Source organism: Trichosurus vulpecula, chromosome 9 (assembly GCF_011100635.1).
Source record: "Trichosurus vulpecula isolate mTriVul1 chromosome 9, mTriVul1.pri, whole genome shotgun sequence".
NCBI classification, from domain to species: Eukaryota; Metazoa; Chordata; class Mammalia; order Diprotodontia; family Phalangeridae; genus Trichosurus; species Trichosurus vulpecula.
The window spans coordinates 207854583-207881199 of record NC_050581.1 but is presented as its reverse complement, the minus strand read 5'-3'; the positions used below and the strand labels follow the sequence as shown (position 1 = coordinate 207881199).

The 26617-nt window shown below is 40.6% G+C and overlaps 1 protein-coding gene across 1 annotated transcript in view; it reads right to left on the bottom strand.

Annotated features, from left to right (window-relative positions):
• Positions 1 to 15608: 15608 nt before the first annotated feature.
• Positions 15609 to 26617, bottom strand: part of NUF2 (NUF2 component of NDC80 kinetochore complex) — a 42971-nt gene continuing 31962 nt past the window's right edge. The window contains exons 11-14 of the mRNA XM_036738968.1: positions 25161 to 25301; positions 20093 to 20268; positions 18382 to 18517; positions 15609 to 15961 (exon numbers count right to left, since the gene is read on the bottom strand). Coding sequence (XP_036594863.1) covers positions 15836 to 15961; positions 18382 to 18517; positions 20093 to 20268; positions 25161 to 25301 — 579 coding nt within the window. The 3' untranslated portion in view covers positions 15609 to 15835. The remainder of the gene's footprint in view (positions 15962 to 18381; positions 18518 to 20092; positions 20269 to 25160; positions 25302 to 26617) is intronic.

Genomic DNA, 26617 nt, shown 5'->3' with positions numbered 1-26617 from the left:
GAACCGCCGGATATAAGAAACTCTCAAAGTAGAAGGCAGAAGAATCAAAACATTTATTTAGGCTCCACAGTAACCAACCCATGAACCAGCAACCCCATTTTGATATATTGATCAAAAGCTTCCAGGCCCAATAAGTACGCCTTGAAAGAGTAACCAGGAGGCTACAGAGAAGCATGATTGCGTAAAGCAAAATCATGTTTCCCCCTCTATGGTAATAAGATTACCCACTGGACTGAAGTCTTTGTTCAGCTTCCTCCCGTAGGTCAGCTCTGCTACTGGCAGCTCCTGCTTCAGCTGTGGCTGTGGCTGTAACTGTAGCTGTAACTGTCGCTGTAACTGTCGCTGTAACTGTCGCTGTAACTGTCTCTGGCTCCAACCGGAAAAGGAAAAGAGGATCTTCAAGCTGTCCTCTCCCCTCTTATAGAGTTTTTGACATCATCAAGCACCACCTGAACGACCAGGGCCGATTGGTTCTTGACTTGGCCCCTCCCCCTAGCGTAGCCGCCAACACCTCCCCTCAGCCAGCCCCATGACTCATCACACAGGAAGTTGTCTGCTTCCTGGAATGCTCTTTGGGCTTCCTGCCCCGGAAGAGCAAGCCACAGTGTCCAGAGGCTCAATGAGGTAAGCTGAGTCATTCAAAGAAAACAAAGGCCATTCTGGCTACAAGCACTAAGAAGCAGAGTCCAGCAAGTGCTGAGAGAGAAGAGGGTGGGGAGAGACAGAGACAGAGAGGAGGGAGGGAGAGAGAGAGAGGGAGGTAGGAGACAGGAGAGTAAGAAAAGGAGAGACAGAGAGGGGGGAGGGAGGAAGAGAGAGAAAAGGTGTGGACAGTGACACAGAGAGGAGAGAGGGAGGAGAGAGATAGAAGGAGAGAGGGAGGGAGGAGAGCAATAGAAGGAGAGATGGAGAGGGAGAGAGAGGAGGGGGGAGTGAGGGAGAAAGAGAAGGTATGGACAGTGACACAGACAGGGAGAGAGCACCAAAGCCTTCCAACATGCAATGAAACAGCTGGAAAACAACTGCCTAAGGAAGAAAGCCTGGGCTACTGATTGATTTGGCTCTAAGGAAAAGGACGACAGGGAAAGAGTGTAAAGCGAAACTAAAAGTCTTCTTAGACCAGAGAAGCTGCTCCGCCAACTTCCAGCCGGTGAAGAGTGGCAGGAGGGGCTGCTCTCTGGCGCAAAAAACAGGGTTTAGGGGAGTGAAGGACCAGGTTAAAGTGTTAAGAATTCTAGGCTGTCCAGAAAAGAAAATGACCAATATTGAGGGGCTGCAGGGAGACAAGCCCATTAGTGCCCTTTGGGCGAGGCTGTGAATTGGCCCAGTCATTCTGGAAAGCAGTTTAGGACCATGGCTCCAAAGTTATTACGTGCTCCCTTTTACCCAGCAGGGTCTTCTAGGTCTTGACCCCAAAGAGTGCAAAGAAAGGAAAGGTCCCTTTGGCTCTGATGGAAGGGGAGCAGTACAGGACTGGAGGTGTCCTAGCAAGCCCCACTTCAGCAAACCAGAGGGAGATTCTGAGCCCCAGGATGGTGGAACAGGCAGGTGCCAGCACCAGGACCCCCACATACCTTGGCATAGCCAGGAGAACCAGTAGATTCCACCACATGTACCGGCAAGCAGGCGTCCTTTAGCAGCCTAACCTCCCTGTGCTTCAGCACAGCCCCAAGTGAGCAGGTATCTTCTAGCTGCCAGACTGACCTCCTTCCCCCCCCTTCAATGTAGCCCCAGGGAAAATACAGAAAAACCCCATCTGGTCTCAGCACATGCCAGCCACCAACACTAGAATCCTAGCTCAGCACCTGGTAAGCTGTCAGACCCTACAGCTTCCAGCTGTCAGCATCTGAGGCCCTAGCACACAAAGCCTGTGACCAGGCCCCAGGCCACCAGCAAAAGAAGCTTGGGACAGTGTTCCCTGTGCTCCAGCAGGAGAGCTCAACTTTAAAAGCTAGGAATAGGCAAACATCATGAACAAAAAAACAGAAATGGACACTGACCATGGATTCTTTCTATGGGGACAGGGAAGATCAAAACACAAATTCAGAAGAGAGCAACACTGTCAATATACCTATATCTGAAACCTCAAAGGGGAATATGAACTTGTCTCAACCCCAGAAAGCCTTCTTGAAAGAGCTCAAGAAGGATTTTAAAAGTCGTATAAGGGAAGTAGAAGAAAAGTTGGGAAAAGAAATGAGAGGTATTCAAGAGAGAGGCAATACCTTGGGAAATACCTTGGGAAAGGAAGGACAAAAATTGGCTGTAGAAAACAATTCCTTAAAAAATACAATTGGCCAAATAGAAAAAAAAGTCCTCTGAAGAAAACAACTCAGAAAGTAGAATTGGCCAAATGGAAAAGGAGGTACAAAATTGAAGAAAACAATTTGTTAAAAATTAGAATTGGGCAAGTGGAAGCTAATGACTCTATGTGACATCAAGAATCAGTCAAACAAAATCAAAAGAATGAAAAAAATAGAATAAAATGTAAAATACCTCATTGGAAAAATGACTGACCAGGAAAATAGATCCAGGAGAGATAATTTAAGAATTATTGTTCCATCTAAAAGCCATGATTTAAAAAAAAAGACCATGGACAGCATCTTTCAAGAAATTATCAAGGGAAATTGCCCTGAGATCCTAGAACCAAAGGCTAAAATAGTCATTGAACGAATCCACCAATCACTTCCTGAATGAGATTCCCAAATTAAAAATGCAAAGGAATATCATAGCCAAATTCCAGAACTATCAGGTCAAGGAGAAAATAGTGCAAGCAGCCAGAAAGAAACAATTTAAATATTTTGGGACCACAGTCAGGATTACACAGGGCCTTGCAGCTTCTCCGTTAAAGGACTGGAGGGCTTGGAATATGATATTCTGGAAGGCAAAGGAACTTGGATTACAACCAAGGATCAACTACTCTCACAAAATTAAGTATAATCTTTCAGGTGAGGAGATGGATATTCAATAAAATAGAGGACTTCCAAATTTTACTTATGAAAAATCCAGAGCTGAACAGAAAACTTAATCTTTAGATACAAGACTCAAGAGAAGCATAAAAAGGCAAATAGGGAAAAACATTTTATTCAATAAGGTTAAACTGTTTACATTCCTACATGGGAAGATGATATTTGTAACTCTTGAGAACTGTATCTTTATTATGACATTTAGAAGGGATATACATAGATAGAGGGTGTGGATATAAGTTGACTTTGATGTGATGCTAAAAATTAATTAAGGGGTAAAAAATAGATTGTACTGGGAGAAGAGGAAAGGAGGTGCACATGAAATGGTGCAAAGACCTGTTACAACAGAGGGAAAGAATGGAGGGAGGCAACCATTGTTTGAACCTTACTCTTATCAGATTCGGTTCAAAGAGGGAATATCATACATACTCAATTGGTTATAGAAATCTATCTTACCCTATAAGAAGTAGGAGGGGAAAAGGGGTAAAAAAAGGGAGGAGTGATAGAAGGGAGGACAGATTGAGGGAGATGGTGGTTAGAAGCAAAGCAAAGGTGAGGAGGAAAAGGGAGAAAAGAGAGAGAGAGAAACATAAACAGGGGAAAAGAGGATGGAGAGAAAGATTCTTTTCTATCTCCATTCAGTTTCCTCCAGATATCTACCATATTTAACTTTTCTAAGATTCTATTTATCTCCTAATTTCTTTCTTGTTTATTTTGTGGTTTGGTTTATCTAGTTCTGAGAGGGGGAGCTCGAGGTCCCTCATTAGTATAGTTTTGCTGTCTATTTCTTCCTGTAACTCACTTAATTTCTCCTCTAAGAATTTGTATATTATAATACCTGGTATACATATGTTTACTATTGATATTACTTTATTTTCTATGGTACCTTTTAGCAGGATGTAGTTTCCTTCCTTATCCATTTTAATTAGATCTATTTTCGCTTTTGTTTTGTCTGAGATCAAGATTGTTACCCTTGATTTTTTTTAACTTCAGCTGAAGCATAATATATTCTGCTCCAGCCTTTTACCTTTACTCTGTATGTATCTCTCTGCTTCAAATGTATTTTTGGTAAACAATATATTGTAGAAGTATTTCTCTCCTTTGATTTTCAGGATTTCCAAGTTGGTATTTATTTGGGGATTTTTAATTTGTTCTTTTTCAAATGTTTTTAGTTGCATGCCTAATTCATTGAACTGGTTTTTCTCTGTTTTATTGATGTAAGCAATTAAAGATATAAATATTCCCCTAAGTACTGCTTTATCTGCATCCCATAAATTTTGGTATGTCATCTCATTGTTTTCATTTTTCTAATTGAAATTATTAATTGTTTCAATGCTTTCTTCTTTGACCCACTTTTTTGGATTAGATTATTTAATTTAAAATTAATTTTTAATTTTTCTTTCCATTGTCCCAGACTGAATGTAATTTTTATTGCACTATGATCTGAAAAGGATGCATTTACTGTTTCTTCTTTTCTGTATTTGGTTGTGAGGTTCTTATGTCCTAATACATGGTCAATTTTTGTGTGTAAGTCATGTGCTGCTGAGAAAAGGGTATACTCCTTTCTATTCCCATTCAAGTTTCTCCAGACATCTATCATATCTAACTTTTTTGGAATTGTATTCACCTCCTTAACTTTTCTTGTTTATTTTTTGGTAAGATTTATCTAGTTTTGAGAGGGGAAAGTTGAGGTCACTCACTAGTATAGTTTTATTATCTATTTCCTCTTGTACCTTCTTAAAAAATTTAGATGATCTGCTATTTCATGCATTTTATGTTTAGTATTGATATATCTTCATTGTCTATGATACCTTTCAGCAAGATATGGTTTCCTTCTTTATCTCTTTTAATTAGATCTATTTTTGATTTTATTTTTTCTGAGAGCATGATTGCTACCCCTCCTTTCTTTGTTTCAGCTGAAGCATAATAGATTCTGCTCCAGGCCCTTACCTTTATCCTGTCTGTATCTCTCTGCTTCAAATGTGTTTCTTGTAAACAACATATTGCAGGATTCTGGTTTTTAATCAATTTTGCTATCTGCTTCCATTTTATGGGTGAGTTTATCCCATTCACATTCATAGTTATAACTAATTGTATATTTCCCTCCATACTATCTTTTGTTTGTTTATTTCCCTCTCTCTCTTACCTCCCACCCTTTCCCTCCTTACTTTTCCTTACTTTTGATCACTACCTTCCCCATTATAACCTCCCTTTTATCAGTCCCCCTCCCCCTTCTATTATCCCTGTCCCTTTATACTTCATTATAGGGTAAGATAGTTTTCTATATCCAACTGAGTGTGTATGTCATTCCCTCTTTGAGCCAATTCTGATGAGAATAAGGTTTAAGCTTTGCCCACCACTCCTCCCTCATCTTCCCCTCCATTGTAATAGCTTTTTCATGCCTCTTTTATGTGGGATAATTTGTGTGATGTCATATGGGAATGGGAGGAATTGGAGAATCCTGAAATCCAGGGAGGATTATTCTTTTGTTTGGATTCAAGGCATAACATGTTCTATGCTCCTCACATATTGGTGCAGTGGAACATAAATAACATTTGAAACCAGATGTTCTGGGTTCTGATCCTGGAATTCTTATTTACTGTGACCTTATTTACTGAGAGTCAGTTTCCTTCCCTACAACACGAGTGGCATAAATGATGTCTAAAATCTCATCTCTGTCTCCTTCACATGACTATAGGTGAACAAATGTTGCTGTTTTCAATTTCATTTCATGGCAGTGCTCTGCAATTCTTGGAAACATTCTCCATTGTGTATATCAAAGAATTTTCTCTCTTTTTAACATATGGTGGGAGATAACTTGTTTGATGGGAGCTTTCAAGGGCACATTGAGTTCTATTGAGGCAAATTCTTTTTAAAAAAAGTATTCATGGTAGATATCATGGGATCTCACATGCTCTACTTTTCAGTCACTTACCTGATATGTGCTTTGGAACTATTTTGCAATGTCCTACCCTTTCTCTGTTTTTAATAGAATCTGTCCTCTAGGTGTACAGAGACTTCTCATAATGATTTTGCAAAGAGGGGACAACAGGCTGGTAGGTGGCTGACAGTGGCTTTTGTCTTCTTTATTGCCTCTATTTGGCATGATGGTGGTAAAATACTCAGAAATTTTCAATTCCTTGGGAATCTTCCTCAATTTGAAGAAGCTTAAACTCAATTTGAAGAGGCTTCCAGGAAAATGGCACCATAAGAAGTCACAAGAGAGTCCATCCAATGCCCCCAAATGGTCATCAAAACAGCAATAAAAATCACAAAAGAAGCAAAAATGTCAGAAATTCTCAAGAAAGAAAATGTGAAACACAAGAAAAGATCTATCATAATGGGCATCATTATTCCAGATTTGAATGACCTGGGATGCAAGGCTTGCTGGCCCAAGTCTGGAGTAGCAGCTACTAGGAAGGCCAAAGCTGGCAGGATTCAGGCAGGAGGAAGAAGAGGAGGAGGAAGAGGCATCTAGAACAATGAGAAAAAATGAAGCAGAAAAGCAGTGGCAGCAACCAAAAAAGCTAGATATTTCCGAAGACACAACAAAAATCACTGAAGGAATTTATGAGAGAAATAGAATTAGGTAAAAAAGAAGAAAATCATTAAAAGGCTATGGGGGTGTGTGGTCAGGTCAGACAAAATTTAGGTGACTATTCAGGTGACTTCCAACTCTGTTCTGTGATGGGTTCTTTGAATGAGGTAGTCATTGAGTCCTAGTAACAACTGAGAAATCTGTGAAAATGAGGAAACTAAGTCATTTAGAAACTAAGATAGGAAAAATGAGTTGAAAATATAAACACAATGTGATTGATGCCAAATAGAGTGATTTTGCTGGAGAGCATCCTGGCAGGAAGAATGAGGAAAGCAGAATGACATCATTGTGAGATGGATAAAGATCCAATGAAATACAAGGCAGACAAAAGTGACAGATTATGAGGACAGATCAAGGAGCAAAGCATCTAAGAATTAGTGTGGGTCCTTGTAGTGGTAATTAAATTTGAAGATTTTTCCCACCCATTAATAGGCCCATGTGACCTGCTTATGTCACAAGAAGCCTAAGTCACATGTGGTAGGAGGAGCTTGTTGAAGAGAGGAACTGGAAGGATGGAGCAGGAAATGCTTAGAGTGGTTAGAGTTGAGGGAGAGAGCAAACATGTGCAAGCTGTGTTGTGTTTGTTGGTAGCAAGACCCCAGGGGGATGGTTTTGAGATGGAGTCATTCTCTGCTGTGATAATGTATATTAATTTCTTTGCTGCTATGATAGATTGGACTTATTGGTTTGGGGATCTGGTTCTCTGGTGTCTGAACAAATGGCTTACTTCTGCCTTCTATATGGTGAGTCTCTTATATTTTATGATACAGAACTACATAGGCATATTTACAATTATCGTCAATTTTGTGATTATTACCTTGCTGATACAGTCCTTTAAGCTTACTTAAAAGTGAGCTGTTTGGGGCAGGTAGGTGGCTCAGTGGACACAGCACCAGCCCTGGAGTCAGGAGGACCTGAGTTCAAATCCAGCCTCAGACATTTGACATGTACTAGCTGTGTGACCCTAAGCAAGTCAAACAGTTAACCCCAATTGCCTTTCTTCCCTGCCTCCCCACCAAAGTAAGCTATTTACAAGTCTGCATTGTTTCTATGGGATAATGTCCTTCTAATTCTTTCCACTGGCAAAGACTGGAGAGCTTCCCAGGTAGAGCAAAATGCCACCCGGTAGCATTTGGCCCAGACATGCAGAGGAGTGAGTGAAATGATCACTGGTGACCCAGGGTGGAGAGCCAGGGGTAGAGGTGTCCTGGGAATGTAGATATCCTTCCCGTCTTATTGGTTCTTTCTGTCTTTGGCTGCTGGGCTTAGGAAGATATCATGTGTTTCTCTCTCTCAAGATGGAGAAGGTCTTCATTGCTCTTGAGCTCTGCATATCTCTTTTTTTCTTAAAGCTCCGCTATATGGTCAGCCACATAAAGGCTCCCAGAGTCCCTCTCTTTACCTTCTGATATTCTTGTACCTCACAAGGCCATGGTGCACCAGTTCTTGTAACCCCTTTCTTAGTTAGTGATAGAGTTTGCCTTTTAAACATTAAATTATATTTCAATTATCTTTTTAATTAAAATTTTAAAATAAAACATTTCAATTATTAAGAATTTTGTTTTTTCCCTTCCACCTCCCCTCACTCATCCTCCCCCACAAATAAAAAGAAAACCAAATCCTTTGTAATAAATAGACACAAGTCAAGCAAACAAATTTCCCCTATTGGAAATGTCCAGATATGTCTCATTCTGAATCTTTAGTCCATCATCTGACATGGGTAGCAATCTCCATTGTTGGTCCTCTGGAATCAGGGTTGGTCATTGTGCTTATTGGAATTCATAAGGTTTTCAAAATTGTTTATTTTTACAATGTTGTTCTTGTACAAATTGTTCTCCTGGTTCTGTTCATTTCATTCTGAATTGGTTCATACAAGGCTTCCTTGGTTTCTCTGAAACCATCACCATCATCATCATTCACACCAAAATGTGTTTAGCCAGTCTGAAACGGGTACATACTGCTTTAGTTTTCAGTTCTTTGCCATGAGAAAGATGTTATAATTAATATGTACATATATACCATATATACCATATATATACATATATATATATATATACACATACACACACATACATACAAATACATACACACACATATATATTAAACCTTTTCCTCTTTCTTTGCACTCTTTGGGGTCAAGACCTAGAAGACCCTGCTGGGTAAAAGGGAGCACATAATAACTTTGGAGCCATGGTCCTAAACTGCTTTCCAGAATGACTGGGCCAATTCACAGCCTCGCCCAAAGGGCACTAACGGGCTTGTCTCCCTGCAGCCCCTCAATACTGGTCATTGTCTTTTCTGGACAGCCTAGAATTCTTAACACTTTAACCTGGTCCTTCACTCCCCTAAACCCTGTTTTTTGCGCCAGAGAGCAGCCTCTCCTGCCACTCTTCACCCCCCAAGCCTCCTGTGCTAAAAGACAGCTGCACCATGTCTGCTGGCTCCTCTGGTCCAGGATTTTTCCTGGGGCAATATTTTCTGGGTTTTTAGAGTTCATTAAGGTCATTAAGTCGCTCATTAAAGAGTGAGAGTGACTTACTGCTTACTCTGGCATCTGGGCTCCCAGAAACAAAGAATATTCTTTTTTGCATACTTTATTATATTTCATGTCTTTTCCCTTTTGATCTGTTTCTTCTTTCACAACTGTGACTAATATGGAAATATGCTTTACGTGATAGCACATGTATAACATATCAAATTGCCTACCATTTTCAGAAGAGGGGAGGGGAGGAAGAAAAAAATTTGGAACTCAAAATCTTGTAAAAATGAATGCTAAAAATTGTGTTGACATGTAATTGAGAAAAAATAAAATATTAAAAAAAGAAATGTTCCCATTGTTTCAAGGGGTTCTGAGAGCAGTAGTTTATGTCCATTTGGACAGGGTTAATGACTGAATGTTTTACTACAGAAAACTCATTTCATATAAACTGTTCTCTATATTCCATTTGGGATGATTATATTTACACATCCCATCCCAAGTCTTTTGTTGTTGGTTATTAAGCATCTTAAAGCAAAATCATTTGTGTAATGTTGAACATGGGGATGAAAAGGATCTACTTATCATGAGTACTGGTAGCTATGTATTCATGGATGGAATTAGATCCCAAAAGAATCTTCTATTCCTTAATGGGAAATTAGTGAAAACGGAAAATTTTGAGAAAGCAACAATATGAGATGATTCGTATGTCAAATAAATTATTCTAATGGAATATTTAGGCCTTGACCATGTTCTAATAACAAGTTCTGAAAAGGCTTTGAGCATGTAATGCTACTAAGTTCTAGAAACTGAGTTTACCATTTTACAGGGAGGGAAGTCAGGGACGGCGGAGGACGAGGAACGATCCAGGCAATGACCAGGAGAAGCCGGAGACTGGGATTCAACCCCGAGCGCTCGGAAAGAGGAGGCAGAGGGAGGGTCTGAAAGGCTCCAGGCTGAGAACGCCGGGCCTGGGACCTGGGGTCTAAGTAGGGACCCGGGGGGACTCCTGAGAGCCCCGGTGGAGCTTCGACTTCTCAGGGAAATGAACCGGGAGCCAAGGCCTGGGTTTGATGGGGAAGCGGTCTAAGAGCGGGCCGAATAGGGGGGCCAGGCATGGAGCATGAAGGGGGGGTCCTCGGGGTGGGGGCCAGCCTTGGGAGGGGCAGAGAGACAGGACACCTGGGTCCTGATGGGAAAGCAGGTCAAGAGCCAGGCCGGGCAAGGGGGGGGGGGGGGGCAGGCAAGAGCATCCCAGGGGGCGGTCCTTGGGGTCCCGGGCGGATGGGGGGGGGGACCTATGGGGAGAGGAGCAGGGACACGTGACACGCAGTCCTGCTGTGGAGGCTGAAAGAGGGACTTCTGGGTCCCCAAGAGCAAAGTCGGAGGTCTGGGGAGGGTGACACAATAGTAAAACTGGGGAGGGGGACCCCGGATGTTTGGGAAATGACTGGGGGTCCGGAGAGGAGTTGGAGGCAGGGGGCTCGTCCAGTGGCCAGGCCCAGGGTGGCGGGGGGGAGAGGGGGCGTGCTCCTGGCGGACCTGCAGGACACTCACCAAGATGTCAGAAGGGGAGGACCAGACCCAGGAGGCCAGGAGGCCAGCAGGGGTCAGGTGGGAGGAGGGGCTGGCTCCCACCTCCCGGGACTCGCACCGGAGGCACTGACGTCAGCTCCCCAACTTCCCGCCAGCCCGATCTGGGAGGGGCCTCCTAGTTCCAAGAGCCCCGCCCCTGAAGCCTCCAGGGTGGGTCCTTTCCTCTAATCAGGATCCGGCTAGCCCTCTCCTCCTCAAGCCACGCCCTCCACCACGTGGAAGGTCTTGGCCACTGGCATGACTCCCTCCTCCGCCCTCGACTCCTCCCAGGCTTCCAAACCCCACCCACCTGAGCCACACCCCTCCCCCATCTGGAGAGGCTGTCCCTCTCCCATGCCTCCTTCCCTCCCCCTTCCAGGCTGTCCCTCCCCCATACCTCCCTCCCCTCCTTACTCTGAGCCAAGTGCCAGGATCCCACCTGAAAGGGGCGTAAAGATGGGCATTGATCACTGTCAATACAGGTTGATCGGAAGGAGATTTTCCTCATTTAAATTAGAATATGTTCTCCCATGGGATCACTGGGCTCTTTGACCCTCATATCAGGTCTTAATGCAAAATTGACTTAAACTTTGGCATTAAGGTGATAGGTTTATGAGGTGTAAGAACCAGATTAAATGTAATTGGATCAGAATGCCTCCGTTCTACTCTGTCAAATGAACAGCTGGATTTTTCTAGGAGAGGATGCAGAAATGCATTCAGCTGAGTCGATGTCATTTGACTGGCAAATTTGTTTCATGTTGTGAGAAATAATCGTTTCACCAAGAATGCCACCTGGCCATGAGTGAATTTAGAAAAAAGATTTTTATTTCACGTCATTTCTGCCAGGTGACTTGGTCTTTAACACCTTGTGAAAAAGAATCACTTTGTAGGCACAAGCACACCTTAAGACAATTACAAAAGCTATTTATAATCATCCTGATTCGAATTTCCCACTCCACATCTCATTGGTCAGCATTTCAGAATCTGAATACCTAAGCCCCACACCCTGATTATATCCCCCTTTTTCACATTTCAATTCCCCCCTTTCATCCTTATACTTTATTCTTTATTTAATAGTTTTTTTTTATTTCTTCCCAGTTTGTTTGCATCACATAGCATGAGAAAGGAATTTTCTCAATTGCTAAGAGAATTGACAAAAACTGTGAGCCGAAGATTTCCCTTACATTACCCACCAGTATGGTGTTTCATATAATTTCTGTGGAAACAAAATTCAGTCATCCCTTACAATGTTTTAAATCTCTAACTGTCCTATTATGCTTCTACAAGCAGTTTTTGGATGAAGAAATTAAAGCTATCTATATTCAAATGAATGCTCTAAATCACTATTGATTAGGGAAATGCAAATTCAAAAAACTCTGAGGTACCACATCACACCTATCAGATTTGCTAACAAAACAGGAAAATGATAAAATGTTGGAGATGTGGGAAAATTGGAAAAGTAATACATTGTTGGTAGAGTTGTGAACTGATCCAAAAAGGGAAAAGGAACCAGAGGTACAAAAATATTTATAGCAGCTTTTTTTTTTTTGTGGTGGCAAAGAATTGGAAATTGAGGGGATGCCCATCCATTGGAGAATGGCTGAACAAGTTGTGGTATGTGAATGTAATGGAATACTATTGTTCCATAAGAAATGGTGAGCTGGCAGACTTCCGAAAAACCTGGAAAGACTTGCATGAACTGATGCTGAGTGAAGTGAACAGAACCTGGAGAATATTGTACACAGTAACAGCAACATTGATCCATGGCCAGCTTTGACAGACATAGGTCTGTCTTCTCAGCAATGCAATTGTGTGGGATGAAAGACCCTCACCAATTAAAAGTTAATAAGGAGCCATCTCAGGATGGGAACAGAAATAAATTTTATCCAATTCTCGAGAACTGGGCATTCCCCCACTAGAACGTATCCAGCAAGGGAGGCACTTTACAAAGTGCAAGGCACCCATAATTATACCTGACACAAGAGAATTCCTACCTACCTCTGACCCTTCTCACCATTGGCTGGGAGGTGGGCTTACAATCTGAGCATGCAAGCTAGACAAAGAACTGGGAAATTGAGGCACAGAAACTCCAATTCCCATTCCCTTAGTTAATGATTACAACTAAGGTGACAGCTATAAATCTAAAGAAGGAGAATAGGATAAGGGGAGGGGGAGACCCTCTCCATTCTTTACAGTAGAGAAAAACAGATTATTATGACCCTGTTCTTATTGAGCAAATCTTTAAGCCAGAACCAGAAGAACAAAAAAGTTTCAGGGTAAACTTTCCCAGAGGCTGAGCCATCAGACTCTCATGGCCTCAGAATCTTCCCCTTCCCTATTTCTTGATTTTTAAACATTTCTTAGTATAGATATGAATATTATACACATCCTCCCCTGTGAAGTCTTCACATTTCATTTATTTACCTCACACAATGATCTGAGACAACTCCACAAGACTCATGAAGAAAAATGCTATCCACATCGAGAGAAAAAACTTTGGGGTCTGAATGCAGATCAAAGCAGACTATTTTCTCTTTTTATTTTTGTTTTTCATTCTCACGGTTTTTCCCTTTTGTTCCGATTCTCCTTTCAGAACATGACTAATGTGGAAGTGTTTACTATGATCATACATGTATTTAACCTATAGCAGATTGCAGGTTGTCTTGTGGAGAGGGGAGTGGAGGGAGAGGGAAAAATTTAGAACTCAAAATCTTATAAACGTGAATGTTGAAAACTAAAAAGAAATAAATTTAAAATAAATTATGCTTCTAATTTGTCTCATATTGGGATTTTGGGGAAACCACTATATAAGAAAGGCTGTTGATCTGAAAAATGATCTCTAGTATTCAGTTGTTTTCAGTCACATCTGACCCTGTGTGACTCAATTTGGGCTTTTCTCGGCAGAGATGCTGGAGTGGTCTGACATTTCCAGAATTTTCCAGCTCAGTGACTTGCCTCACACAGCTAGGAAGTGTCTGAAGCCAGATTTGAACTCAGTAAGATGAGTTCCTGATGCCAGGCCCCTCCAGTCACCTACCTATCCTGGTGGATTTCTAAAAGGTGAAGCAATTGTATCCTTAGAAAATTAACTTCTCTTTTGATCTGGATGCTGTAAAATTATGAATTAAGCTGTAAGAGTGTGGTTACAATGTTTAAAAACTGTTACTTAGTTAATTGGGTGTATTTTACTTTAAAATGAAAAATAGTAACAACGTACTCTTTGAGAACAGTACAAAGGACTCTGTAAATTCTCCTTTTCTATGCAGGTCTTTGAGGACTTATCAAATATGAGCCTTGGGATTTTCTCTTGGGCCAAGGTCATTAAATCTTATCATCCCAGTGAAGAAGCTGCTGAAAGGGTGTCCAATTCTCAAGTGATGAAGTGGGAAGTGGGGGCAGAAGCCCAGATGAAAGGGAAATGAGTAGAAGCCTGGAGCTGGGGGGGGGGGGGCAGGGTGTGTGGAAAGGCCTGACTCAGCACCAATTTAGGCTTAGGATTAGACTACAGGACCCCCCACACCTGGCAGTGGAGCAGAGGGTGTGGGGGCCAAGGGATCCAACTGATGAAGCCAGAAACCCTCTTCTCTGGAGGATGACCAGCCCCCCTTCTCCCCTTTCCCCACCCAGGAGGCTAACCTGAGTGAAGGTCAGGAGGCAGGAGGCATCTCTAATCCAACCGTAACCAACATTAACGCTCCTGTAATGCACCCAGTGCCAGCCAAAGGTCCCCTGTAATCTCCTTGTGACCAGGTTGGCTGCTGGTCACTCCCACCAGACACACGTCTTTCCTGCTAACCCTGTAAGGTGTCTTGGGCTGGAAAACCTTTTCACCCCAATCCTGTTGGTTCAGACTCTACAGAATCTGTTTCAAGGAATCATTTTAAACTTGTTTGTAGGGGAATTTGGGAGAACTCAAGCGAGTCCCTGCCTTTACTCCACCATCTTGGATCTGCACCTCAAGAACTGTATTTCAATCAGTGATAAATGGAGCCAACTTAATTGGAAATCATGGCACGCATTTTATCTGAAAATGGAATTTAGCATAAAACTTCCCTTGGTGCTATAAAAAAACAGGAAGCATAGAAACATCCTGTTAAGCTCTAATCAGATGCATGAACTCCACCCTGCTAGCTGCAAATTTCAATTTCCCATGCTTTGTGATAAAACAGATTAGCCACTTGAAATTAAATATTGGCTTTACCCACAGCAGTCAGCTGACTAAATACCAAAAAATCACTGGAAGCCTCTTTCTGTATCTTCATTTCAGTATTTCTCTCCTCAAAATCCCACTTAAACCTGGATTAAATAAACTTGGAATAGACATTAAGGTCAAAAGAGTAGTTTTCAGGTCGATTTGGAGTGAGAAACTTATCTTCAATTTTACAGTTCCAACTTCACATACCATATGACATCTAGATGTCCAAGAAGTTTATAGGTAAGACCATGAGTCAAGGAGCATTTCCCTTCTTCTCAGGTATATGGGTCAAAGTTCCAAATACTAAACTTAGCCATGACCTGCATGGTTGATGAACACTTGGTGTAAGCACGGAGGGAAAAGCTGTCAGCCCCACTGGTATCTTTGGCAACAAAGGAAAGCTAAACTGCTAGTCAGATTTTGGGATACTCCATCCTTTAGAGAGAACAAAGCTCATCTAGCCATCAGGCATGTAGGGGCATGTGCTACAGAAGAACTTCATGGGGCCCAGCAGAAGAGGGTTGGGCATGAGACATGGATTGGAAGCCAGCCTTCTGCTGGATGACTGAGCAAGTCAGTAAAACCTCTCTGAACGTCATTTTCTCAACTGTAAAATGGTGACCATAACAGTCATATGAACTCCTAGAGTTCATGTGAGGATCAAGTGACATCATGGAGGGAAGAGGGCTGATCCATAACCTTAAAGCCCAATGTAAATGTGGTTAGCAAAGTGTCTAACTGCTGCAGCTCTCCAAAAGTGTTTGAAAAAGCAACTCCTCCTCCAAAGCCCAGACACATGACTCCAGAGGAAAATTACTTTATTGACAAGTGATTTCTTTAAAAGAAGTTTTAAAGCATGTTAGTATTTTAGATCATTCTGTGTCAAAGCACATTTTAATTGCCATCCAGAGAGCCCCAGTCTACTATCCTAACACTCAGATGGTCTCACTGGGTTATCTTGTCTCTAACTATGAACCTTCACCTGCTTGTTTAAATTCTGAACCAATAAAATGAAGCAATTTGGCAGTCTAAATGACAAACTCCCTCTTTAGCTCGGCAGTTTTGTCACTAATTCTAGCTTTGCCCTCCTCTGCTGCCTTTTCCATGGCTTCATGGTATTTCTCCACAGCACTTTTCAAGGTGAGGAAGATTTCCTAGAAGGAAAAATTAAAGGTCATGAGTTTTATTTTGAATAAACTACAATTTACCTCAATATTTCATAAAATCAATGGTCTCAGTATGTATAGGCTCTATTGATGCAGATCACAACCTCGTCTCTTGGTGAGTTGTTCTGGTACCTGAGGAGCAAGGACCACCCCCCACCCCCACGCCCCACCCCCAAGTCTGGCTCTGTTCTACCTCCATCTGGGGTTTGGAAATCAAAGACCAAATCAGCAATCTTTCATCACTCCAGAGCAAAAAGCCCAAGCTCTAGAGGGACGGCTGTGGGGTCCAGTCTCCCCCATGACACTTACAGCCTATGTAACCCTGGGGAAGGCACTTCCCATTCCAGGGTCAGTCTCCTGCTCTGTCAAACAAGGGGCTTGGGCTATGTGGTTGGTGAGGCTGTTTCTACTCTACACCTATGATTTTATAATCTCTAGTAAATTCTTGGATTTCAGAGTTGCCAGTGGCAAACACCCTTTGCTGGTGACCTTATCCCAATCCAGTTCACCCAGTCCCTTCCCTTCCCATCATGTGGTTAAGCTGTTCCCCATTCTCAATCTCTCCTTTTCATAGTCCATGTTCTTGCTTCATGGAAACTTGGATTTCTCTGGAAGTCTAGCCAGCACTGGCCGCCCCTCCTCTGATGCCAAGAGGGAGAGGTCCTTGCATACACCGTGACACTGCTCCTGTGAACAGGACAATCTGCTGTCTGCTTGTTGCACCCAAATCCCTATGCTGGTCTTTGCTTCCTTTCCCTGACCACCAGGTGGTCATCTCAACTTCTCTCATCTCCATCTTCACGTCCCTTCTCCCATCCAGATCCAATCAACTGCTAAGTCGACTGCCAGAACATTTCTTTCCACTCCCCACAACCATCTGCCCACTTCAGATGCTCATCCCTCTCATCTGGACAACTTCAACAGTCTCATGTCTCTGATTTCAGGCTCTTCTCGTTCCCGTCCGTCTTCCACACAGAAAAAATAAATATTCCTAAAGGAAAGCTCTGTCCATGTCACTCTCCTGCTGAAAAACCTTTAAGTCAATCCCTCTGGCTACAGAACAAAATTCAAACTTAGCCTAGCATTAAAGGCCTTCCACAGTCAAGAATTCCTATACGCTACCCTAATACAACTTAGAAGGCTTAGTAATCTCATCAATCTAAAGAATGCAAACTCTTGTCCCAGCCTTCTTTTCACCTTCATTAGATGTCACATCTCTTCTTGTCCCCTACGGTAAATGAATCAACACAAAGCATTTATTAAATGCTTAACATGCCAACCTTGGTACTAAGGGTTGAAAATACAAGTATAAAAACAAGTTAGCTCTCAGCCCAAAGGAGTGTACATTCTCACGGTGGGAACATTACATCTGGGGAAGTGAAGGCCAGGACTGAGTTATGGTCTGGGAAGGCACAAAGATGCTAAGTGGAAGAGGCCTTAAGTGGTGCTCATGTCAGGATCATGGAAGTTAAAATTCAGCCTCAGACAAAGTGACTCTAGGCTTCGTAAGCCTCAGGTTCTCCCACTTCACAACTGAGATTATAACAGTACCTACCTCCCGGGGCTGTTGTGAGGAGCGCTTAGCACGGTGCCTGGGGCTCAATAAGCGCTTATTTCCTTTCTGCTCCCCACCATTAACACATATATTCCGGGTATATTAATTGTGCCGGTGAATTCCATTATAGCTCAAAGAGCAGGTATTTACGTCCACACTCACCTTCTTTCCACCCACCCATCTCCCTTCTCCACAGGGCCTCGGCCACCCCAGTGCCTGGTATGCATTCCCTCTTTACCTGGGCTGAAGAAAATCTCTCAGCTCAAGTCCCAGGATACCCAACTGCTCCTGCCTCCCTAGCTTGTCCATTCCAGATATCCTCTGTGTGTGTGTGTGTGTGTGTGTGTGTGTGTGTATGTTGTATACGTGTGAGCTTGTATGTCATTTCCCTGGAAGAACGCAATCTCCTTGAGGGCAGGAACTGTTTCAGTCTGAGGACAAGCAATGAAGTCTTGCGCTTTTTGTCACTGTCCCTGGCACCTGGGACCAGCACGTAGCAGATGTTTAAAAAATGCTTGTGGACTGACTGCCCATCACTACAACACGTTTAACACTGATATCATCTAGCACTTCTCAGATTCTTTTTTATCAGAACAAACATTAATTGGAGCACTTTTTAAAAGACAGTAGCTTCAGTGAAGCCTTAATTTCTAAAAAATGAACATGCTTTTAATAACAATTAAAAACAACTGTGAGAACCAAGGGTTTTGAAGAGATTCTGTCTGCTGGTTGTGCTTATGGTTCGATGAATGAACGTTTGCAGAGAACACTGCCAAGAACACACCAGTTACCCGAGCTGTCACTCCCTTTACTTGGCAATTCCAGTGCATCTAAAGGTCAAAGCTCTCCTCACCTGGAACTTTAGCTTCTCACTTTCTGTGACATCTTTGAGCTGCTGTATTTCACGTCTGATTTTTTGGGCATCACAATTAATTGCTGTCACTTGTTCACATATGGCTCCTCTCTTCTCCTGAAGTTTATTACATTCTCTATAGGAAAAACCAAGACAGTGGAATTTGATGGCTGCTCTTTGAGCGAACGCACAAATAGAAAAAGACAAACTTTAAATGGAAATGCAAGATACTCATGTCTCCTTATTCCTGTCAAGTAAAAAACACTTTGAGAAAACTTACAACTGTACTCAAGATATAAAAACAAACAGTTAAAAAGTCCAAAGTAGAGTGTTAGAATTATTTCATATTAGTGAGTTTTAACACCTAAAAGCAAGTACTTAAAACTCAGGATATACCTTATATAGTCAAACTCCAGTACAATTCAAATTACTCTATCCCAAAACATTTCTAAATCTAGGCAATGGGCCTTTACAACAGGGCTTTTTATTTTTAACCAAAAAAACAAATTCAAGATAATTCAAGACAACGGTCTTCTGTTGGCAAAAGACTAAGAATTTTTAAATTTCTAAAACAACTATGTTTCCGTAAGTTTTTGCATGTTAGAATATGAAGGGTGACTTTAGGAGATCCTAAGTTATCTTGATAGTTACGCTAAACATATTTCTTCAAAATATCGGTGGTTCTCAAGCATTAAAAATCACCTGCTCCTACTTGCCAAGGCCTTATACACACCATTAGAATTAATAGGAAGAGATTTTATTTGATGAAATGCCAATTTTAAAATTAAAATAGCAAGTAAATGTTCAATTCTCAGCAGGACAGAAGTGCAGAATTTTTCATATTATAAATACAAATACTACAGGGTGTCCCTAAAGTCTGGACACAGAGGAAATCTCATTAACCATTTCACCGAAGACTCTGTGTTGTTCAGCAACTTCTTTTTCTGGGGTATGCTAAAGGAGAAGGTATACTCAATGAAAATCACAGATGCAACACTCTTGATCGAACACATAAAGAGTGAATGTGCACAATGTAGAGTTATTGCATCGAGTTCATGAGAATCTTGCAAAGCGCATCAACCTCTGCATCACAAATGATGGAAAGCATATTGAAGATATTATTTGTTAATATTTCAATTAAATGAAATGTTGTTGAAAATTTCATTCATTTCATTGCTTGAAAATATGCGTTTCTGCCTATGTGTCCAGACTTTAGGAACATCCTGTTATACTGTTATATGCGGCAGAGAAGCTAGAAACAACATACTTTGAGAACCACTAATACAACTAACGGCACAGGATATTTTCATTACTATGGCCAAGACAGATAGTCAAGGCACTTCCCCCCCAGAATGTCAACACTGAGTTAACGGCCTTCCAGAAATCTGAGCATATTAATGTTGCTGTTTAGAAAAAGGTTTCCAAATGGGATCCAGTTTGTCCAATATAAGAAATAATTTGGACAGCTCATAAAGTTAATGGGATTGAAATAAGCCATAAACAAAAGGCCCACTTTTTTAAAATTACATAAAAGAAATGGAATTACCTTTTTTTCTAAAGGTGGGGGGGTATTAGTGAACTTCATAGTTACTTAAATTTATATTTTTGGCTAATTATGAAAGCAATGATTTTTATCAAAAGATCCCAACTGATAGAATACTGATCAATTTGAATATTGCATCATGCAACTGAAAATAGTTTCAATTCATACTCAAGTACTAAGCGTTTATATTGCTTGACATCCTCATGCTTCTTATTTATCTTCAGCTGGGTTGTGGCAAGTTTCTCTTTCTCAACAATGACTAGTCTTTTCAATGAGGTTTCCTCGGTCTTCAGTTTCTTTAATTCTGTCTGAGCACTTTCAATCTGGTCCTCCAGGGACTGGTTCTGTGTAAGAGAATGTATTTAGGATTAACCAAAAAAACGAGGGTTTAGGTAACTGTTTTGCTTCTTTGTCTTTCTTGTACCCTGGAACAATTAAACACAATTTAAACACAAGATTAAATTAACCTTGAGAGGTGAGAAAGGGGAATTTGGACTTGATAGTTAACAGGGAATCATGATAGGTTTTTCAAAAAGTAAGGAACATGGTGAAGGCAGTATCAGAAGCCACATTCATCCAGGCATAATGTGTAGACCCAAGCAGGGAAGAGAACCAGAGAGGAGGCTGCTGTAATAATAAATGAAAGGGTTGTTACCATCAGCAATTACATAGCCAGATTTTATTTTATTTGGTCTGAAATCTGTCCTGAAGGAAATCAGAATGCAGTCTCCTATCAGGATAACTATGGTAAAGCAGAACCTAATATAAAAGACAAGCGCTATTTGGCATTACGAAATGTATTAGCTGTGTGGCCCCAAGCAAGTTACCTCATGTCTGTTTACCACAGTTTACTACTCTGTAAGGGGACAACAGTAGCACCCCCCCTCACCCCTGTCTGGAAGAGGGCAAACACTGCATGGTGAACTGTTATTTCTTTAATTAGATGTAATTGCTTTGTGCTTGCTAACTTTATATGGGCTTTTAGATGCGATCAGTATACACTGCCAATGGTGATGAGATGAACGATTTTCTGTGTAAGGTGATTTGGCAACAAATTCAACTGAATTGTGACCACTTGACTGGTAATGGGCTTTGTTTCAAGTTTCAAATACATAATTTTGTTTATGGTATTGTTATGTTTCTAAATTTTTTTATATTGTAAAATCTGGTAAACTGCTGTCTCTGAGGCTGTTTAGAAAGTAATTTTTCCTGTAATATGAATGTCAGAACATGAATTTAAAGAAAAAAAAATAAAAATGGTTTTGAAAAGTGTTAGGTCATTTTTCTCAGCCTTGCTAATAACCATGTGCTGTGATATTCTGAAGGAAATTCTGTCATTTAAGAAATTATAAACTTTCACATTTGCCTATATTTAAAAGAAAGTTTCATCTAAAATTATTTGGCTATCACTTAAAACACTTTTTGATGACAGGGGGGTGGCAATTAGGAAGCTATTTGTGGTAATTAGGACTTCATTTTATTTATAACAATTTGGGATTTCTTTATGATACCAACTTAGTTTTGATAAATTCCAATTTTAAAGATTTACTTTTTAGTTTAATGGTTAAATAAGAGATAACTATCAGTTTGGAGGTTTCCAACTAATTTACTTCATAAAAGTCTAGTGATTATCTTTTTACATCAGGATAAATTTTAAACTGTTTCTGAGAAAGAGAATTTTAGAAAGTAATATTTAGGTAAAAGTTTTTGTGTGATTTTTAGAAGGCCTTCTAAATTTTGTCAGCTAATTTATTGCAATAATTTGATGGCATTGATAACAATTGTGTCCAGTCCTACTGTAATTAGTGAGACTTTGCTGTTTGAAAGGAAACCTTTTGTTGGACTCTGAATATTCTTTTTGAGTTCTGTGTTAATGAAAAGAATAGCAGCACAATTAATTATCTGAAATGAAAAATGGCTTGTGGTCTACCTTGTAAATGCCCAAAAGAGACATCCACTTAAAGAGACATCCATTTTCACTAGTGATGATTCATTTGAAAATGGCTAGAAATCGAAAACGTCTTATAAACAACTTAGTTACAATTGTAGTTAATAAGGTAACTTTTGAGAGAATTCAGTAGAGTCCATCTTCTTACAAAAAATGTTCTGTTATTAGTTCCTTAGCACAATCTCATTCTCCTAATGGGAGAATGAACAACATCAAGTGTTAAGATTGGCTTCTAATTTTGGGGTTGTATCTGAGTTTCTTAGATATATCAACATGACAATGGACTAACCTAAAAATGTAAATTCTCCAGTCTAAAAGGTTCCCAATTTGATTTGCTAATAATAAGGTTTGAGCTAACTCTCACTAATCAATGGGGTTACTGGAAAAGCAAATTTAAAACTGTGTTAACACCAATTTTGTGAAAGATTATTTTGGCAGAGAAGAGCTCTACAAGTGACCTGGTGCCATGCATTGGATAGTGTCCATGCAGCTGTATGACAGGAGACTTGTGAGCCTTAAATGGACAATTTTATTATTTTTTTTTACCATTTGCTTTTTCCCTGGGTGTCTTCTATCTGCAAAGTTTGCCTACCAGAGGGGACTGCCCCTTTGATTATATCAATGCAATCTCTCCCTTTTCTCCCTCATAAGCTCCATTGTGAGAAATAATTCATTTGGACCCCTACTCTAATGAATCAGTTTGATACATCTTATATAGGGATAAATCTTATACGGATAGCTAGGTTCTTATGGTGGGCCTCAAACTTTAATGTAATGTTCACGACTTGTTTACCAAGTTAGGAAGCTCACTTGCACAACCACGAGAATGCTGACAAAGCTATCTCCATCCTGTTTTACTCAAATTCCATATCAAACCCAGCATGGGTGGGAGATATGCCTTGAAGCTTTGGAAAGTTCAATAATCTATTATTGTACCTCCAGATCCCTCTCTCTTGCCCAACATGAGCAAGTGACCATCCTATGACCAGTCAGTGGAGATCCCCCCACCCCAGCCTTCACTGATATGTCATTTTTGGCCCTCAAGAGCAAGGTCTATTAACCAGTCAGATTCTGAATTTTGCCGTGCCTTTTTTGCATATCTGGGTATCAAACACTGTAAAAACAAGGTACTGGAAGAAGGAAGCACCTCAGATTGTGAGGAAGGTACGGGGTCTACTTCATTAGAATTGTCCATGGACCTTTAATAAAATGCCATTGGCCCAGAGTTCTGCCTCAGTCTCTTTTCCTGTAGGCTGGACAATTCTGATCCCCACACCATGGTTAAAAATCTCTGATGAAGTGCTTGTCATATCATGAGAGATTGTGTCTCTCAATAGAATTAAATGAGGGAATGAGAGAAATGATCATTTCTAATATTACTAACCATTTACTATTAGGAAGATCCAGGATTTTTTCCTTTCCTATTTCCTCATTCTCTACCAGGTCAAATGACCCCTGAAGAGTAAGGCTGACAATGAGATTAGATTTAACATTCTCCTCAATCTTGTTCAGATACCAATGAAGTAGGGAAGCCCACTCTGTTCTACTCAGGCTTGTGGGGACAGGGGTGTAGATCCTTTGTCGAGATTGCCCTATGTTAGGGTGGTCTGGGAGTGAAAGTGACATAATTAAAGTCACATCCCCCTCACTAGGTTCACCTCACCATAATACTCATTCTTCTCATTAATTGTTAACCAATCAGTTAATTCCCGCCTATAGCTAACACTCCCTCTTTCAAGGGCATATAAGCCTCAATAGGCTGCCATGATCTGTCTTTGGTCCACAAGATATGACTGGATGATCAATCCTTTTACTAATTACTTGCTAGCCATAATTAATAAAATGATTAATGACCCAGAAATTGTCTCTCTCAAACCTTTTATATGTCACAAGAGGAGCCATTTATAACCAGCTTCCTGAAAGTAACTGGCTATCAATGCACCCTATGGCTGTACATCTCATGAAATGGCTGTCCCAATACTTTTCCAGTCATTTAATTTGGTGATTTCTTACAGCTTGTTCAAACACTTAATCATTACAAATATACTTGAGGATATTTCTCATATACTATATATATATATATATATATATATATATATATATTCATTACTCTTTGTTGTTGTTGAGTCGTTACAAGGAAAATTAGAAGTTAACAACAGATGGTATTATGGATTTAAAATATAAAATAAAATTTTGTTGTTGTTCAGTCACTTCAGTAATGTCCAATTCTCCATGACCCCATTTGGGGCTTTCCTGGCAAAGATACTGGAGTGGTTTGCCATTTCCTTCTAGAGCTCATTTTACAGATAAGGAAACTGAGACAAACAGGATAAAATGCTTTACCCAAGGTCACACAGCCAGTAAGTGACTAAGTCCACATTTGAACTCAAGTGTTCCTGACTCCAGGCCTGGCAATCTATTATTGACCCTAAATTTTGCTTTTTCTAGAACGGTGGTATTCCATGAGTCATAATCATATAGCACAATTTCTTAAAAATTGTTTAAAAAATGGAATTTTGTTTCACAGAGATGATGGGGGGGGGGGGAGGAGGGTCATGCTATCACTGTATAGATGTGATCTAGTCTCTTTTCTTCTTTCCTTTAAATTTTGATCCTCACAGTAACACAGTAATACTTGTACAAGAAAGATGCCCTGGAGCACAAACTCTGGGTTGTTTCCTCAACTGAATATCATAGTTTAAACAGCAGGCAAGCCATTTTTCTCCCTCTTAAAAAAAAGTTCTGAACCTGAAACATAAAGAAGAGAGTATTTTCATTTACATAGCAAAAGACAAAAAAGGATCTTTTAGGAAATCATGGCTCTCTGTTGCACAGCATTCATTTGCTGCCACACTTGGACTCTACTATCCCAGTCTCTAATGTTCTATGGGAGGTGAAGTGTGCATAAAGGAGGTCCATTTTGGAAGGAACACAATTTTGAGAGTTTCAAGGGATGTTATCTTGTGATATTCACTATCTGGGGAAGATGCTGAGCAAACGGGGAAAAAACTGTAGACATTTCTACTGCCACCGAGATCATTGAGAGAATCTTGATAATTATCAACCTGTATGCCTGTCTCATCTTTATGAGAACAATGTCCATATTTTTGGAGGGGAGCACATTTAGGATGATAAGAGGAGATGATGTGGGGGATCCTACTTAAAAGCCTGGTGGAAAATGCTAGAGCTTGAATTCAGCTGGCAGAGTCTGAGCACTAGGGTTTACCTCCATGCAGGAAGCAGTGAAGGGCTGCTGAAGTGCAGATGTTAGCATTAGACAATACAAACCTCTTTCAAGATCCTCGCTATTTTGTCTGCACTATCTGCAAGTTCTTGCATTTTCTTTTGATACAACTGTAGCTCCATCTGGAATGAAGGCATACCCTCAATTGCGTCTCGATAGGCTTCATATTTCTCAGTCACTTCAAGCTAAAAAGGAAAAATACTTGATAGAAATCACAGCTCAATCATCTTTATATAAACCATAGTAATTTTAGTTTGTTTGCTCTTCAATAATCTCAGTACTTAACAGAGAACGCAGAACTGTATGTGGAGCAATTCAGTTTCTTAGTAAGAGAGGACTGTCATAAGGATGCTTACTGTTATCCTTAACTGCCAAAATGTCCTTGGCCCTCTTTAATACACATGCACTCACGACATTTCCAAATAAATTATCTAATACTAGTCAAGACACAAATGTTTTATTTCTGGCATTAATACTAAAACTAGTCTTGATTAATTATAGAGCAACTGTAATAGCTGAGTGTAATATTAATTAAGGTGGGACTTTTTTCTTTTTTTTACTGTTTTCTTTATTTTTAGCACTTGTTTAATCAAGTGCCCTTGATGAGTCCAGCCTTTGTTTCTTTGATTATACTAGGAGTCTTTGATGACCTTCTTGCCTCGAAGGAAAGCCTGGTTTGCATGGATTGGTCCCAGGTTTGTGATGCTTTTAGGTCACGTGGGCGAGTCGCATGTGTGACACCCTTTGACCTTGATGACAATATATAAACTCAAGAGGTTGGCATCTTCCCTTGAGGCTCTCACTCATGGAGGAGTGTTGACGTGGAGACTCTGGGCAGCCACTCTAAGAGCCTTCCGGCTTGTGAACCCTGATGTTGACACTTTCCTGGTAACTATGAATTATGATTTGGTCTGTTTCTAATGTCTGTTTGTAATTTGTTTGTATTTGCTCTAAGTTCAGGGTGGTGGATTTTCCACCTGAACTACGTGAATGATATTTGTATGTTGGATTAAAATAAGATTGTTAACCCCTTAATGTTGCTTTCCTTAGTAAAGCAGATCAAAGAACCTGTGCTGGCAGCTCTTGTTGGGTCTTACATTCCACAACAGCTGCTGCTAGCCGAACTGTTGCTACATTATGTTAAATCTTTCTATTGATTTCCACAACATAGCTCTCTCTTAAATACACACACATACACACACACACACACACACATATGTGGCAATGGAGAATAAAAAACAGCCTAATAAGAGAATTCACAGATCATCTTCCGCCCTGTTTTTGGCAATAGATTTAATCTCTATCCCAATAAAATTTAACTGGAGAAGTTAAAATGTAGAGCATTGACTGACTTGTTTTCCTTTGCTTCTTCTTGCCCCAATGGGGCAAACTGGAGAGAAACAGAAAAATGATTACCTGGTAGACTTAGATCATCTGTGAATAAAAACAAAATCAACCCTGAATGAGTCAGGGGGCTGGACTAGACAACTTCCATGATCCT